We start from the raw sequence: 15,594 nt of genomic DNA on the forward strand, positions 1-15,594 counted from the left end.
CATGGGTTCTGTGTTGCTTCTGTGTCCACATCTGCTCCTAACATTAGTCATTAGTGGCATCTTCAACTGCGAGTTTGTGTGCCATGCAGGAATGCCCACTCATGTGAGAGACAGATAGAGAGACCTTTAAGCTTCAGTTTACTTAAGCCCCGGACATTTTTTAACACGTTTTTCCTATCAGTTTTTGACCGGACAAAGACAGATGTTGGAGCTTAGGTGCACCGCTCAAAAAAGAAAGGAGAGTGAACGAGAGAGAGATTGGGCAGAGATCCATACTAAACCCATAGGATTCTCCGCACCCGATGCGTTTCCACATCATGATGTGTCCCACCTCATCAAATCAAGCTAATGACAATGGATTGTCGGTCGTATTGAACCTCTCTCAGTGGGGGTCCGGTGTGAGGCTGGATTCCCCCCTCAGTGCTCACTGACAGAGTGTGGTGTCCCGTGGCGTCAGTGCGATGACCTCTCTGGTGCTGTGACCCGTCTTTGGGCACGAGATTGACGCACACACTGGCAGATGAAAGGACACAAACAAACAAAAAGTGTACAGTCTGCACAACCAGTTAGGACCAGTTAGGACTGGTTCAGAAACCGCAAGAGGGGTGGGGGGTTGAGGGGAGGGGGGGGGTGGAGAGAATTGAGGATGAAAAGACGAGAGAGACAGAGAAAAGAAAGGATGAAATAAACCAGAAGATAGAGAGAGAGAGAGAGAGAGAGAGAGAGAGAGAGAGAGAGAGAGAGAGAGAGATGGAGGGAAAGCATGGGAGTGTGGGAAGAAGAATGATGGAAATGTAGACAAGTACACATGTTTAGACAAAGGGGAAGAGATGAAAGAGACATTATGAGAGAAAGACAGATACTGTGAGAGAAAGAAAGATAATGAAAGACGCAGTATCTGAGGGAAAGAGAGATAATGTTCGGAGAAAGACAGATACAATACTATAGAGAAGGACAATTAAATTTTTTATGGGTTTCCTACATTTTGTTTTGAATTTTTTCATTTATTTTATCATCCAAAATTCAAACATTTTCAAGTTGAAAACAATCAAACGTTTTTCAAAATAATAATAAATAAATAAACAAAACATTTTAAGCTCATAACGCGGTGCGAAGCGATGCGTTGTGAGATTGTAGTTCTGCTGTTTTCACTAGTTTGGGTCCTGGGCAAACATCAAATTTCTCTTTTGGGTCTTGAGCTAAAAAGCGTGGGAACCACTAATATAGAGAAAGACACATACCGGTATCCCAGAGAATGACTGATGCAGTGCATGTATCCATATTAGTCAGAATCCAGAGGAGAGAGACTTGGACCAGTAAAATGCTGTCTAATGGGCCGTGTGCAGTGCATACTGTACCAGTAAATACCAGTAAATAGACACCCAGGGCCCTGTGTGACTCACATCTCAGCAAACTGTATGTGTGTGTGTGTGTGTGTGTGTGCGTGCGTGCGTGCGTGCGTGCGTGCGTGCGTGCGTGCGTGCGTGCGTGCGTGCGTGCGTGCGTGCATGAGAAAAAGACACAAAGATTCTGTGTTTCACATGTGTGTGGGTGTTTATGTGAAAGAGAGTCTGACTATTATTGGGTTAGAGGTAGAATTTGTGAAAGAGAGTAGTGTGTGTACTTATGTAAATGTATGCGTGTGTGTGTGTGTGTGTGTGTGTGTGTGTGTGTGTGTGTGTGTGTGTGTGTGTGTGTGTGTGTGTGTGTGTGTGTGTGTGTGTGTGTGTGTGTGTGTGTGTGTGTGTGTGTGTGTGTGTGTGTGTATGGTTTAGTACAGAGGTTGGAGCAGTACGGAGCCATCCAACCCACATATTGACGTGCACACACACGCACACACACGCACACACTTCGTGCTCAGAGGATCAGCGTGTTCCCTAGCAGACAGAGAGAACACTGCATACTCAGCCATTGTTTCCTGCCAATGACGTTTGTCTCCCTTTCTCTCTCCTCTCACTTCCCCTCTCTTCCTCTCTTCCTCTCTCTCTCGTTCCCTAAACTAAACCTCATACCTCCCTGTCTGTTCTTCTTCCCCTTTTGTCCTCGCTCCCTCCATCTCTCCCTCCGTTTGCTGCTGTTTTCTCCGTCTCCCCCTCCTCCCCCCTGGCCTCCCCTCCCCTCCATCTCCCCTAGCCGTTGCCACCTCTCGCCATATCCATGTGAATCGTGTTGATGCTGGCTGAGACGCCATGAAGAGTAGCTGCTGTAACTATAGGTTACTGGCGTAACCCAGTTTTTTATGATAATAGGAGTGAGATGACTCGCTATGGGAGAGCGCCCTCTGCAGAGGACGCTATGGGGCTCTTAAGTCTGACATCATTTTGTAGGCGGAGGAGAACTTCTGGTGCCAAATGGCACCAGCGCCTGTGAATCTTTTTAGTATAAGCTTATTTTTCTTCTCTTTCTTGTTGAAAGGAAAGTGGTAAAATTAGACTATACTTTAGTCGTTATTTTTGTTTAGGATCTGTTGAAATAGCGAGGGACACAGCACTGCCCATATTGACAATAAATCTGCTTGGGGGTCTGACTACAAAATGATGTCACGGCTTAAAAGCCCCATCCCATAGCCACCATTGAGCGATGTTTTAGATATAAAACTATAGGTTACCAGCGTGTAGGTTAGTGTGCATATTCACAATGGTAATGTATGGTTAAAGAGAAAACGAAAAAAAAAAGAAGAAAACAATTATGTGAACAATGTCATCTGAACTGTTTCTTATTTAATTTTTTGGTATTTCATTTTGTAATGGTAATGTATGGTTAAAGAGAAAACGAAAAGAAATGAAAAAAAAAAGAAAATGATGTGAACAATGTCATCTGAATTGTTTTTTATTTTATTTAAACATGGTGACTCTTAACTCATACCTCGCGATCCCCGTAGAAACCGTAGATTTCCTGCTGTACCGCGCTGCCATGCCCGTAGAGCCCGTAAAGTTTAATTAGCTTTAATCATTATGAAAGCATTAAAAGTATTAGCGCAGATTTTCGCTGATTCTGGCCCTTTAGGCCCGCCCCCCTAACTGTATCCGGTCATTTCCGGTCTGGACCGGATCCAGCTTTCCGTATCCAGTCTGAGCCTGGGCCATAGTCCCGCCTCCATTGGTTTACTGTGTAACAGAAGTGGAAGCTACTCGGCGATGGAACGCTCGTTTTTCAATCGGATTTTTGCGTTTGGAAACTTTGATCCAGTCTCTACACGCCTGGATTATGATCCCCGCACATATCGTGCGTTTTGTGCGCGAACGTGTCCACGTGTTACCATAGCGCATGCCTGGCTTTTTTTCAATGTTTTTTCATGTAAACACTGGCGGATAAGCAGGAATACAGCGTGGCAACGGATATGTCTTTTTCAATGGGGTTTTTTGTATTCGAAAGCTTGTCACCGAGTCTACACGTCTACTAGATGAGTCGCGCACAGATTGTGCACGATGCGTGCGCGTGCCCACGCTAAAAGGTAAGGACAATTTGGCAGCTGCTTACTACAGCTATGTTTAAAATGGCAGAGAAATTGTTAATGGGCATGTGCAGGGGGTCGGCTGTGTGTGTGGGGGTGAGTGAATGGGTGTGAGTGTATAAAAGAAAATAGGTCACCAGCGTAACGACGGTTTTATGATAACATGAGCCATTGAGCGATATATTAGATGTAAAACGGTGCAGTAACCTAACGGCGATCTAATAAATCTCTCTCTCTCTCTCGTCCCCTGCAGTTTGACATCAACCAGCTGTCGACCTCAGTGAATGTAAGCCAGAGCCTCAGTCCCATCCACAAGCCTCTGGAGTCCCCCGGCAGCAGTGGCGGCTGCAGCAACAGCAGCCGCGGCAGCGGCAGCAGCAGCGTGGCGGGTGGTGGCGGGGCCGGGGGCGGGGCCGTGGAGCAGTCGCCCGTGGAGCGCTCCAAGGGCTTCTTCCTCCCCGACGAGTCGGAGCCGCTGCTGCGCTGCGACTCCACCTCCAGCAAGGACTCCGCCCTCAGCCGGACGGGCTCCTTCATTACCAAAGGTGAGCCTAGGATAGGATAGGATAGGATAGGATAGGATAGGACAGGACAGTGGTTCTCAACCTTTTCAGGCCGTGACCCCCAAAATAATCATATTTTAACTGACGAGCACTAAGAGTTGAGGCATTACATTTTGTATATCACGGTTCTTTTGTGAAAATAGCCGTATCTACATGCTCACAACGCCTCGCGTTTCGAGGCGTTGTGAGCATGTAGATACAGCTATTTTTACAATTTCTGCCTCTAATGTTTGACATTTTGGCCAATGTCTAATTTGTCATTTTAGAGGTATTAAAAAGTCCTTAAATTGTCACGTTAGAAATGTGCAGATACCCTATACACTTACACTTTGTGTTGGTTTGTTTACTGTTGAGTGAGAAAACAATGTTTCACATTATGTTAATCATTTGGGAACCCCCCAAAATATTTTTTGGGACCCCCCTGGGGGTCCTGACCCACAGGTTGAGAACCATTGCTTTAGGGGTCTCATGCAAGAACTCTCATAGTGTAAAAATGGAACCAAATGAACCCTAACAGGTTCATTTGGTTCCATTTGTACACTGTCAGAGTTAAGAGAAACACTGGGATAGGAGGTGCAGTCGGTAGCGCTGTCGCCTCACAGCTAGAAGGTCCCGGGGGCGATTCCCGCAGGGGACGCTGTGGGCGCTGCGGCGTGTTCTCTCCTTCCAGCTTCCGCAGTGAGGTCGCTCAGTGCGCACTTTGCCACATCATAGTAGCTTACGTCAGCTACTGCCGTTTCATCCCTCTATGAATCGAGTGCAAAAGGACACCAATGTAAACAAGCCATAGTCCTTTCTTGGGTTTAAATCCTATTAGGAGACCTTAAGTTGTATCTGAACTGTACTGTCCCATGCTGTGCTCTTCCTATGCACAGTGCACACTTCTAATAAAGTATTCAATCAATCAATCAATCAATCAATCAGCCGTAGGTTTGATATAAGTTATCACTCTCTCACTCCCCTCACCCAGGGCAAAGAAAGCCTGGGTTATGTAATAACATATAACATACTGTAGTATAGTGCATGGCCAAAGCAATCATCTTAGGTATTGATTCTTTGCATCCCCTTTCATGGTATAATTAAATTGAGAAAGTGGAATAGTGCAAGTGAGAGCAGCATATTCCCTGCTCTAGCATTAACAGTGGGCCCTGTTTGGCAGACTGTGTGTGTGTGTGTGTGTGTGTGTGTGTGTGTGTGTGTGTGCGTGTGTGTGTGCGTGCGTGCGTGCGTGCGTGCGTGCGTGCGTGCGTGCGTGCGTGCGTGCGTGCGTGCGTGCGTGCGTGCGTGCGTGCGTGCGTGCGTGCGTGCGTGCGTGCGTGCGTGCGTGCGTGCGCGCGCGCGTGTGTGTGTGCGTGTGTTAGACTGCACCTGTCGTCAAGCAGATGGCAAGTGCCGGCGATGACAATTATCTGTGATCTGTAAATGACTCTGCTGTAAAAAATGTATGATGTACACCTGAAGTATTATATACAATGGTGGAAAAAGTATTCAAATTCTTTACTTAAAAGTATCAATACCCTATTGTAAAAATACTCATTATGCAGAATGTCCACGTTTTCCAGTGTATAAAATGTATAAAAAATCCTTCGAAAATAGCAGATCTACAAGCTCACAATGCATCACATCGCAACGCATTGTGAGCGTGTAGATCGGCTATTTTCAAGTGGCCGAAATGTACCGGTATAGGGCTGAAGTGATTTGTAATAATAATCAAATCGAACCTGGGGGACCTATATTTGTCACTGCTCTTTATTGAAAACCAACAGGGAGAAGCACACCCGTCCACACCCCCCAAACACTCGCCACATTCACCAGGGGCCTCCTGGGAAGTCATGACAGACAAAAGCCATTTGCAGTGACTTGCTGCAAATGGCAGAACATGCCAGTAGATTATATAATCCTCCATTTTAAAAACGCCTGCACTCCAAGGCCCCTGCTGAGACTTAGAAAGAAGCTGTTCAATGAATATGATGAAACAGTGGCCTGCATCCTTAGGGCCGATGCATACTCCACTTTTAGAGCCGAATTTATTTCGGTTCGGTTCACATTTTCGAGTCACATTTTCAAACCCTCTGCAGTTCAGTTTTCAAACACCTCACCTTTGTGTGAATCAGTGGTGACCCTTCATAATGCTGTGCAGGGTCAAGAGAGGACGGGTTCTCATTCCAGCAAAACACAACACTGAATTGGTTTCTTGCTCTCCTACAGTGCGGACGTATCGCTGCTTGCTCCCGCTTAGGCTCGCTTGTGCTTACATTCTTCTGCTGATACTGATGTTTTATTTTTTCTCTGAGAAACTACAAATGGATCTTGGATACTTATAAAACTCCGGGATTGTTTTGCTGTACTGCAATATACTATTTTTTGCCACTTGGTGACTGGATACGTAGCATCTAGCTAACTAGCAAGATGGCCGGACCAACCATTTCTACAAGGGTTTATCAGAAACTGCTTCAGAGGATTGCAGTACTGGAAACGGAATTATTCCAATTAAAACAAACCCAAAGACTGGATAAACCACTCGCCTGGAATTCCCTTGGTGCAAAGCCAAAGATGAAAGAACGGACGACGGGCAGGACACCCTCCCAAAGCCCTCTTATCACCGACGAATGGCCGGAATTACCCCGGCACAGCGCTGCTTCGACCCCCCTTCATAAATGGGCAACTGCCAAGGGGAAAAACACTGCTAAAAAGTCAAACGCAGTCCAATCTCCACACACACCGAGTGTGCAGCTGGCAAACAGATTCACGCCACTGGCCGAGGATGACAGGGGTAGCATCTCCCCAAGCTGGCTAACAGAACAGCTACTAGAAGCCCCCCGAAGTCCCCCTGTTGACAGAGAGAACGTCCCACCCAGCAGGGTAAGAACCACCTCAGTGATTGATCCTGACATCTTGATTGTGGGCGATGCTGCTTTAAAAGGTGTCAAAAGCATAAGAAAGAAGAAGGCAAAAGTTATGTGTTTTCCCAAAGACACAGTCTCTGACATGAAAGACAGAATTCTGGATCTTGTCAACAAACACCAAACGGTGAAAACCCTGATTCTACATACTGGCACATATGACACAGAAGAAAAACAGTCAGAAATCTTAAAGGAGAATTTCAGGGCTCTTTTCAACACATTGAGCTTCCTGAACAGTGACATAGAGCTTTGGATCAGCGGTCCCCTACCGCCTATGAGAGGCACAGACGAGAATTTCAGCAGACTGTTCTCTCTGAGCAAATGGCTTTTAGCTGCATGCACCGACAAAAATGTGCATTTTATTGACAACTTCAGTTTTTTCTTCGACAGAAGACACCTATTTGCTGATGAACGGCAACTAAATAAGCTAGGAGCAAAGATATTTTTGCAGAATGTTCTCCATGCTCTGGCCTTGGCCAGAACACAGCAATCCAAAACAACAGATTGTGATGAACAACTCTTATCTGCAACCCACGAAGAATCCATAACAAGAGATAGTGTTATGGTTACTGAACTGCCCCCCTCGGCCGAGGGGGGAACGGCCTTGGTGAACGGAGGAGCTACCGTTGTGCCAGCCCTCCCTGACGAGGAACTGATTATGGCCCTCCCTGACGAGGAACTGAATATGGACAACATCTCCGCTGAAGAGTGGAGTAGACGAATGAATGCAGAGTTGGAGTCACTCAGGGAAATGTTCGAAGAGGACAGTAATGAAGAAGAGTTTTGTGGATTCCCTGCTTCAGCCGTGGCTGGCCCGAACAGTGAGCAAAGTGAACTGGCAACTGACAACGGAGAGTTGACAGAGGAAGAGGAGGGGGCGGGTACAACCGCCCCATCACCCCAATCCTCCTCTTTCTCCCTATCTCCAATGCCTCTCCTAGAATTCACGAATGGAATGAATGAACTCATTAACACTGCGTTAAAAATGACCCCGGCCAGACACACGGTCAATGGCCCGGCGGCACAACCACCACAGGACAAACGCCCGGCACCACAACCACCATCCCTGAAAACGCCTGAAATTGCCCCGGCCGTGCCCCAGAAATCTGTGGCCTGGGTGCTTTCGCCCCCACCCATCCCTCCACGACCACATCGACAGAAGACCCAGGCCTCCCAGCTGGACAATACGTTTAGCCGTTGATGTCAGCTGGGTCCATTATACCCAGCAACTAACGTATCTGGACCCGATGCTCCTTCAAGCGCTTTTATTAAGCAGGCTCACAACATTTCTACTGTAATTTCAAATAGAGAGTCCAGGATAAGCAGTGGCTCTGCTAATTTAGCTAACTTAACTTACATTCCCTGTAGGGGCTATAGTACAGTAAAATGTCATAAAATAAACCTGGCACTTTTTAACATCAGGTCACTTTTAAACAAATCCTCCTCTGTAAATGATATAATCTGTGAAGAGAAATTAGATATAATCTTTTTAACAGAGACATGGCTGGGCAACGATGGAGCTTTTGCACTTGGCGTCGCCTGCCCACCAAACTATCACTTTATTCAATCAGTGCGCGAAGGAAAAAGAGGCGGAGGCTTGGCATACATTTTCTCTGACATTTTTAAATTCAAGTGCCTGTCCTTTGGAAGTTTTTCATCCTTTGAATATCAAGCTAACTTATTTGAGAGTCAATCCTCTGTTCTAATGATTACGATATATCGCCCACCAAAATGTAGCAAAGCCTTATTTCTTACAGAAATATCTGAACTTCTATCTATCTGTTCCACGGACTATGAGAGAACCCTTATTGCTGGTGATACTAACTTGCATGTGGACACTGTTACTGATCTTACAGCTATGAGTTTCTTACAGTTACTGCATTCCCTTGATTTTGATCAGCATGTTACCGGGCCAACCCACAATCAAGGCCACACCCTTGATCTTGTGATCTCTAAAGGGCTAAATATTTCTATGGACAGGATTATCGCTAAGCCTGATTTATCAGACCACTATTTACTGTGTTTTAATATGACTGTCTCTGATCTAGAAAAAAACAATAGAGAATATACTATAAAAAAGAGATTTTTCGGTTCCTCGGCAGCAGAAGAGTTTGCCAGCCTTCTTGCGTGTGCACCCCGCCTTCCTGATATTCCCTCAGTAAATGATATGGTTCAACGTTTTAATCTTAAATTGGAGTCAGCTCTGGATATAGTGGCTCCTATGAAAACTAAAAAGAAATATAATTCCAAAGTAACACCCTGGATAAACGATCATATACGTTCACTCAAAAAACAATGCCGCAGAGCAGAGCGAGCTTGGAGAAAAAATAAATTAACTATCCACCTACAGATATTTAAGGCGTCAACAGCCACCTATAATAAAACCATGCGTCTGGCTAGGCAGGCCTATTTTTCCGGAATTATTAATGAGAATAAGAACAATGCTAGGGTCTTATTCTCTACCATTGAACGCCTTTTAAACCCCCCCCAGTCCTACAAGCAGTCACTCCCTGCCTCTAAAGCAAAGTGTAATGAGTTTGCATCCTTCTTTGACAACAAAATTGTTAACATTCGAGCTGGTATTACGAATAATACTGTCACAAATGCAAATGCGGTTAATGGTGCCATGTGTAAAAGCATCGATAAATCTAGGGGGAGCCTAGTATCATTTTGTGCAATTGATGAAGAAGAACTTCGTAAAACCATATCGCAAATGACATCGTCTTCTTGCTCGCTGGATGCAATACCCACGCCGTTTCTTAAAGAGGTTGTAGACTGTGTTATTGAAGATATCCTAAAAATAGTAAACAGCTCTATACAATCAGGTGTCTTTCCAGACTCACTGAAAACGGCTGTAGTTAAACCCTTACTCAAAAAACCCAACCTTGACCCGTCCGTGCTGGATAATTATCGACCCATCTCTAATTTGCCTTTTCTGGGCAAGGTCCTAGAAAAAATTATCTTTCATCAATTGGATGTGTTTCTGCAGAACAATAAGGTGCACAACAAATTCCAATCCGGCTTCAGGAAAGGACACAGCACAGAAACTGCACTTTTAAAAGTTATTAATGATCTTAGGGTGGCTGCTGATAACAAAGATGTGTCCGTTCTCCTACTGCTGGACCAATCGGCGGCTTTTGACACAATTGACCATACAATTCTAATACAACGTCTCGAACACTGGGTAGGACTGTCAGGTACAGCTCTGTCCTGGTTTTGCTCTTATCTGACAGGCAGAAGCTACTCTGTTAATCTAGCTGACTTCGAGTCAAACAAACACAACATCTGCTCTGGTATTCCACAGGGCTCGATTCTTGGTCCTTTATTATTCTCCCTCTATATACTGCCGCTGGGAGAACTTATTTCCGCTCACGGTGTGAATTTCCATTTCTATGCTGATGACACCCAGTTGTACCTTTCGGTGGCTACGGACGACCCCTGTGCTCTAGACCCATTGCTGACGTGCGTGTCCAGCATAAAATGCTGGATGAGTGAGAACTTTCTCAAGCTAAATGAGGACAAGACAGAAGTTCTCATAATAGGTTCTACTGCCCAGAGAGAATCAATAATAAATAGACTTGGTAACCTGGCTAAAGAAAATAACACCTCTGTTAAGAACCTGGGGGTGATCATTGATGCTGAATTAAATTTTAATACACACATTAATCATGTCACGAAGATTGCCTTCTTTCACCTTAGAAATATTGCGCGAATTAGAGCCTATCTGTCGCTGAACGATGCAAAAACGCTGATCCACGCTTTTGTTTTCTCTCGGCTTGATTACTGCAACGCACTTCTCTCTGGTCTGCCAAAGAAAACAACTGACAGATTACAACTTGTTCAAAATGCAGCAGCCAGAGTTTTAACAAAAACTAAGATAAGAGAACATATTACTCCAGTTTTAGCGTCGCTACACTGGCTCCCGGTTGTTTTTAGGATTGATTTTAAAATTCTTTTACTTGTTTATAAAGCTCTAAATGGTCTGGCACCTTCGTACCTCTATAACTGCCTGCAGAGATATGTTCCAACCCGCCCACTCAGGTCCTCTAGTGCAGACCTACTTGAGGTGCCAACAATGACATATAAAAAATATGGTGAAGCAGCTTTCTGCTTCTATGGACCGACAGCTTGGAATAAACTACCACTACACCTAAGACAGGCAGCCTCGGTGGATAGCTTTAAAGCACAGCTCAAGACCTATTTCTTTACTCTTGCTTTTAGCTAAATTTTTTTAATCCCTATGCTGCTATTGACGTCCGCACGGCTCTGAAATTGTTCTTCAATGCTCTATGCTTTTATTTTTTCTTGCTTTATTGTAATCATTTTACTTATCTCTTTTTTATGTATTTTTTATTTCTATTGTACTTTTTCTCTGCTAAGCACGTGTGCTTCATTTTATGCTCTGTAAAGCACTTTGAGCTGCATTTCATGTCATGAAAGGTGCTATACAAATAAAGTTTTATTATTATTATTATTATTACTACACTTAATTATTTACGTCCCTGTCGGTGTGTTAATTAGTGACGTTGTCTGGTGTTGTGTTAACTAGAAATGTAAGCCTTCCCTCAGCCCTCCAATGACACATAATGATTGGACCATCACTTACTACTGCTTTAAATAATGCTAGCCTAGGCAACATTGCCCTTGACTTGTATAAGGGTTGTGTGTGTGTGTGTGTGTGTGTGTGTGTGTGTGTGTGTGTGTGTGTGTGTGTGTGTGTGTGTGTGTGTGTGTGTGTGTGTGTGTGTGTGTGTGTGTGTGTGTGTGTGTGTGTGTGCGTGCGTGTGCGTGTGTGCCCCCTGCTGGAAGTACATTGAGTCATACCTTTGATAGCAAAACACATGAGAGCAATATGAAGGCCAGTGGTGAAGACATCTATTTAAAGCAGGGACCATTTGAAAATCTTTAAAGTGTGTGCAGCCCACCCATCTGATCACTTAAGTTTAGTTAAGTGGTCAGATGGGTGGGCCACGTGCATTTTCAGAGCATGTTCTCTTTAATGATCAGTCAATTGATTGTTTCGGCTTGGATCAACTAATATAGTAAACACTTATGCATAGTATAAAATATAGTTCCTAATTATTGGTATCATTAAGAGGTTTTAAAGAAAAAAAATACCATGACATTTAATTTTACGCTCTCAAGAGTTCAATTATTGTTAAACATCTGCATACTTATTTTAAAAGAAGTCTACACAATTAGAGAACATAGATTTTTTTAATCAACATTTGCCTGTTATCTCTCCTATGTTAACACATAAATACAGCGTGGAATTGTGGTCAAAATCTTATCCCACGATAACAAAATATTCAAAGTTTTGGGTCTGAGAAGCAAAATCTCATCAAATGGTGGTCCGTGGCTCAATGCCAAATAAATAATGGACAAACACAGCGGCATACCGAGAAATGTTTGCCCAAACTGCAGATCCCAAACAGCAGATCTACAAGCTCACGACGCGTCGCTGAGCTTGTAGATCTCCTATTTTCACTACTTCCTAAACATTTGTTGTCTAATTCATGGAATTTCTTATCTGATCTGCTGTTTTCATTAGTTTAGTACATTTTATAGATGCTAAATACAAAACGAACGGTTTTGGATATACAAGGTTTCCACCTGACAACGACGATATGCTATAAATATAAGGTGCTGGGAGTGAAAATTATTATGTAGGGGTGCCTCGGATTAAAAATATATTCATGGTGTGACCTCAGACAAAAAAGTGTGGGATTTAAAGCGATGTCCTCCCTTCCCCCCTCTCCCCCCCCCTGCAGAGAAAAAGGACACGGTGCTGAGGCAGGTGCGTCTGGACCCCTGCGACCTGCAGCCCATCTTCGACGACATGCTGCACATCCTGAACCTGGACGAGCTGCACGCCATCGAGGAGATCCCCGCCGCCGAGGACAAGCTGGACCGCCTGTTCGAGATCGCCGGCGTCAAGAGCCAGGAGGCCAGCCAGACGCTGCTGGACTCCGTCTACTGTCACCTCCCCGACCTCTTATAGTCTGTCTGGGGGAGCAAAGGGTGTCGCACCAAACTCTGTGGCCCCGGGGTACAAGGATCCACTCCCATTTTGTGCTTTAACTATTGAAAAATAGCAGATATGCAAGCTCACAGCTTGTAGATGTGCTATTTTTGAGAAATCGTGAAGATTTGTGCAAGTCTTTGAATATTTAAAATCCTTCAGTTTCTTTTTTCTTTTTTTTTATATGTTTCTATGTCAGTGGTGCGCAAACTTTTTCATGTGAAGGACCTCCAAAATGATATGTATTTGGCCATGGACCCCCATCTCAAAATATTTTGTTACAAATGTCCACTTAAAAAATACATATATTCAAAGATTTGCACACATTTTCGCGAGTTTTCAAAAATAGCAGATCTACTAAGTGCTGCGCTGTGGGCTTGTAGATCTGCTATTTATCAATAGCTAAAGTATAAAATCCACCTTGGGCCCTAGTAACTCAGTCCCACTTTTCCCCCCCTTGTGACGCCCCTGTCTGTGGGGAGCAAGACGGGAGGAAGGAGACGACACAGAAACACATTAAGGGAGAGTCATCAGTTGATTAAAGGTCGCTTGTCGCATAATCCGCGAATACGTTCTGGGATCAAAAAAAGACCAAGAGATGTCTCGTCATTCTCCAATTGATTTTTTCTTTCCGTCTGTTTTCCTTTTGGTCAGAAATCTCCCCCCTTGTCTAAGGAAGACCAAATGAATCTCAGTGGGGTTGGACGTTACGAAGCGGTAGGCTGACCTACCCCGACACCTCGGTCCTCTTTACCATCCCATAATATCCCTATCATATTGCCTTCTGGATATCCGATATGACTCTTTCAGCTCTTCGGTTCTCTACAGGAGGCCTGGGGACATTTTAAAGGCAATGTAGCTGAGAAATGTCACCGTTTTTGGGGTTCATTGTGCAATTTAAGGGTTTCATTTCAAATGGCTCTGTGTCCGTTTGGGGGGATGTTCATTCAGCTAATGTTCATTGTACGCACACACACGCACGCACACGCACGCACACACAAGCACACACACACACACACACACACACACACACACACACACACACACACACACACACACACGCGCAACCATGATAACATCCTCTAAATTGTTCCTATTTTGTTAGTAAAGGACTGGGTATACTACTCTAGGTATCAACAGTATCCTTGCAAATTCTTGTAAGATTAATCAATGTTCAAACCATGTCATGTGCCTGATGTTGTAAAATCACTATTTACCAACTCAACAACACCTCCACCTGTTCCTCCTGTTCATTCTTCTCTATCTTTGCAGCCTAGAATAGATCAGTCTCTTTGCAGCTTGTAACCACTCTGCCAAACCACCAGGGGTCAGTAGTTCTCAACTCCAGTTCCAGGGACTACCGCTACTGCTGTTTTCTCCTCTGCTAGATGGGTTCATTGAATTCACCAGGTGTGCCAGGCGTCAATTAGCCCTGTGAGTTGAGATCCACCAGTCTATGCCCTGACCCTCCATACAAACAAAGCACTGTATCCTGAATATGAGATTAATGTTGAATATCCATTCAAATATTTAATTTATATTCAATATTAACATTGAGTATTCATTTCATTATTAATGTCAATGTCAATATGCATTATGGTATGGTATTTAAATATTAGATTAATATTCATTAATCTAATTTTGAAATATATTATTAATGTTATGATATATAATCGAGAGATTTGTTTAAATGCCACAAACAATAGCAGAATATCGGAGGTGCAATGCTCTTTACTCGGCAACCAAAGTCATCACGTTCTGATAGCTGAATATTCTATTCAGATTGGAATAATCTAGTACTGAAGTCAGATATACAGTATGTCGTTGCCTTGATCTCTGATACAATGTACAGGACCGGTCGGGGTGGGTGAAATGTTCTTTCCCCTCGCCTGTTTCTCTGGAACCAAAGCTATATATCTAAAATAAAAAAATAAATAAAAAATGTTTAGATATGTGGCTTTGGCAGGTTTTAACACTGACGGAACTCACGTGGACAGCACACAGTAGAATCCTCAGTGATAATTTATCCATTTGTAACTTCTGAGAGTGTACAACATGTAACCCCCGGCCGGGTCCCTTTGTTTTACATTTGTATGCTCTTCTGGAGTTGAATGAACACTCAGGATTGTACAGTGTACGGCGTGCCACACATGCTGTTAACCAGTACGCACACTAAAGTGTGACTTAAGTCACTGCTAGCTCCTCGCCTCAACAATGTAGCGCTGAAAAAGTGTTTCTTGATACATTTTGATGCTTTGTGTCTGTGCGTTTTTTTATTACTGTTATTGTTCAGACACAGAGAGATTGTGTGTGTCAAGGAGAGATAGATGCTGGTGATGGGTCCTTTTTCATGCAGGTGTATGTATGTCACCACATGCTCAATGTGATACTAGTACGTGTAACAATATTGATGCACTAAATTCTTTTTTTCTTTTCTGTTGGAGAAGGATGAATATGACCTTTTCTCATTCTCTCTCTGTCACTTCATTGACTTGTTTCTAATACCTTTAAATGCTGTTCACTAACATTGACATTTGTTGTAGGTCTTTTTTCTACATTTATTTTGAATATTGTTGTCTTTTATAGTGTCTTTCTTTTGTGTTTTGATTTCCTTTTTACAGCAATGTACGGTATGGTTTCACGGGCATTCAG

General features: G+C 43.8%; 1 protein-coding gene across 1 annotated transcript in view; it reads left to right on the top strand.

The window, feature by feature from the left end:
• tnfrsf21 (tumor necrosis factor receptor superfamily, member 21) overlaps positions 1-12,921 on the top strand; it is a gene marked incomplete at both ends in the record, with an annotated part of 63,753 nt that extends 50,832 nt beyond the window's left edge. Inside the window, 2 exons of the mRNA XM_080744861.1 lie at positions 3,708-3,999; positions 12,692-12,921. Coding sequence (XP_080600987.1) covers positions 3,708-3,999; positions 12,692-12,921 — 522 coding nt within the window. The remainder of the gene's footprint in view (positions 1-3,707; positions 4,000-12,691) is intronic.
• Between the last annotated feature and the right edge of the window lie 2,673 nt (positions 12,922-15,594).

Source organism: Nannobrachium achirus (genome assembly GCF_963921795.1).
Source record: "Nannobrachium achirus genome assembly, chromosome: 16".
In the NCBI taxonomy this organism is placed as follows: domain Eukaryota; kingdom Metazoa; phylum Chordata; class Actinopteri; order Myctophiformes; family Myctophidae; genus Nannobrachium; species Nannobrachium achirus.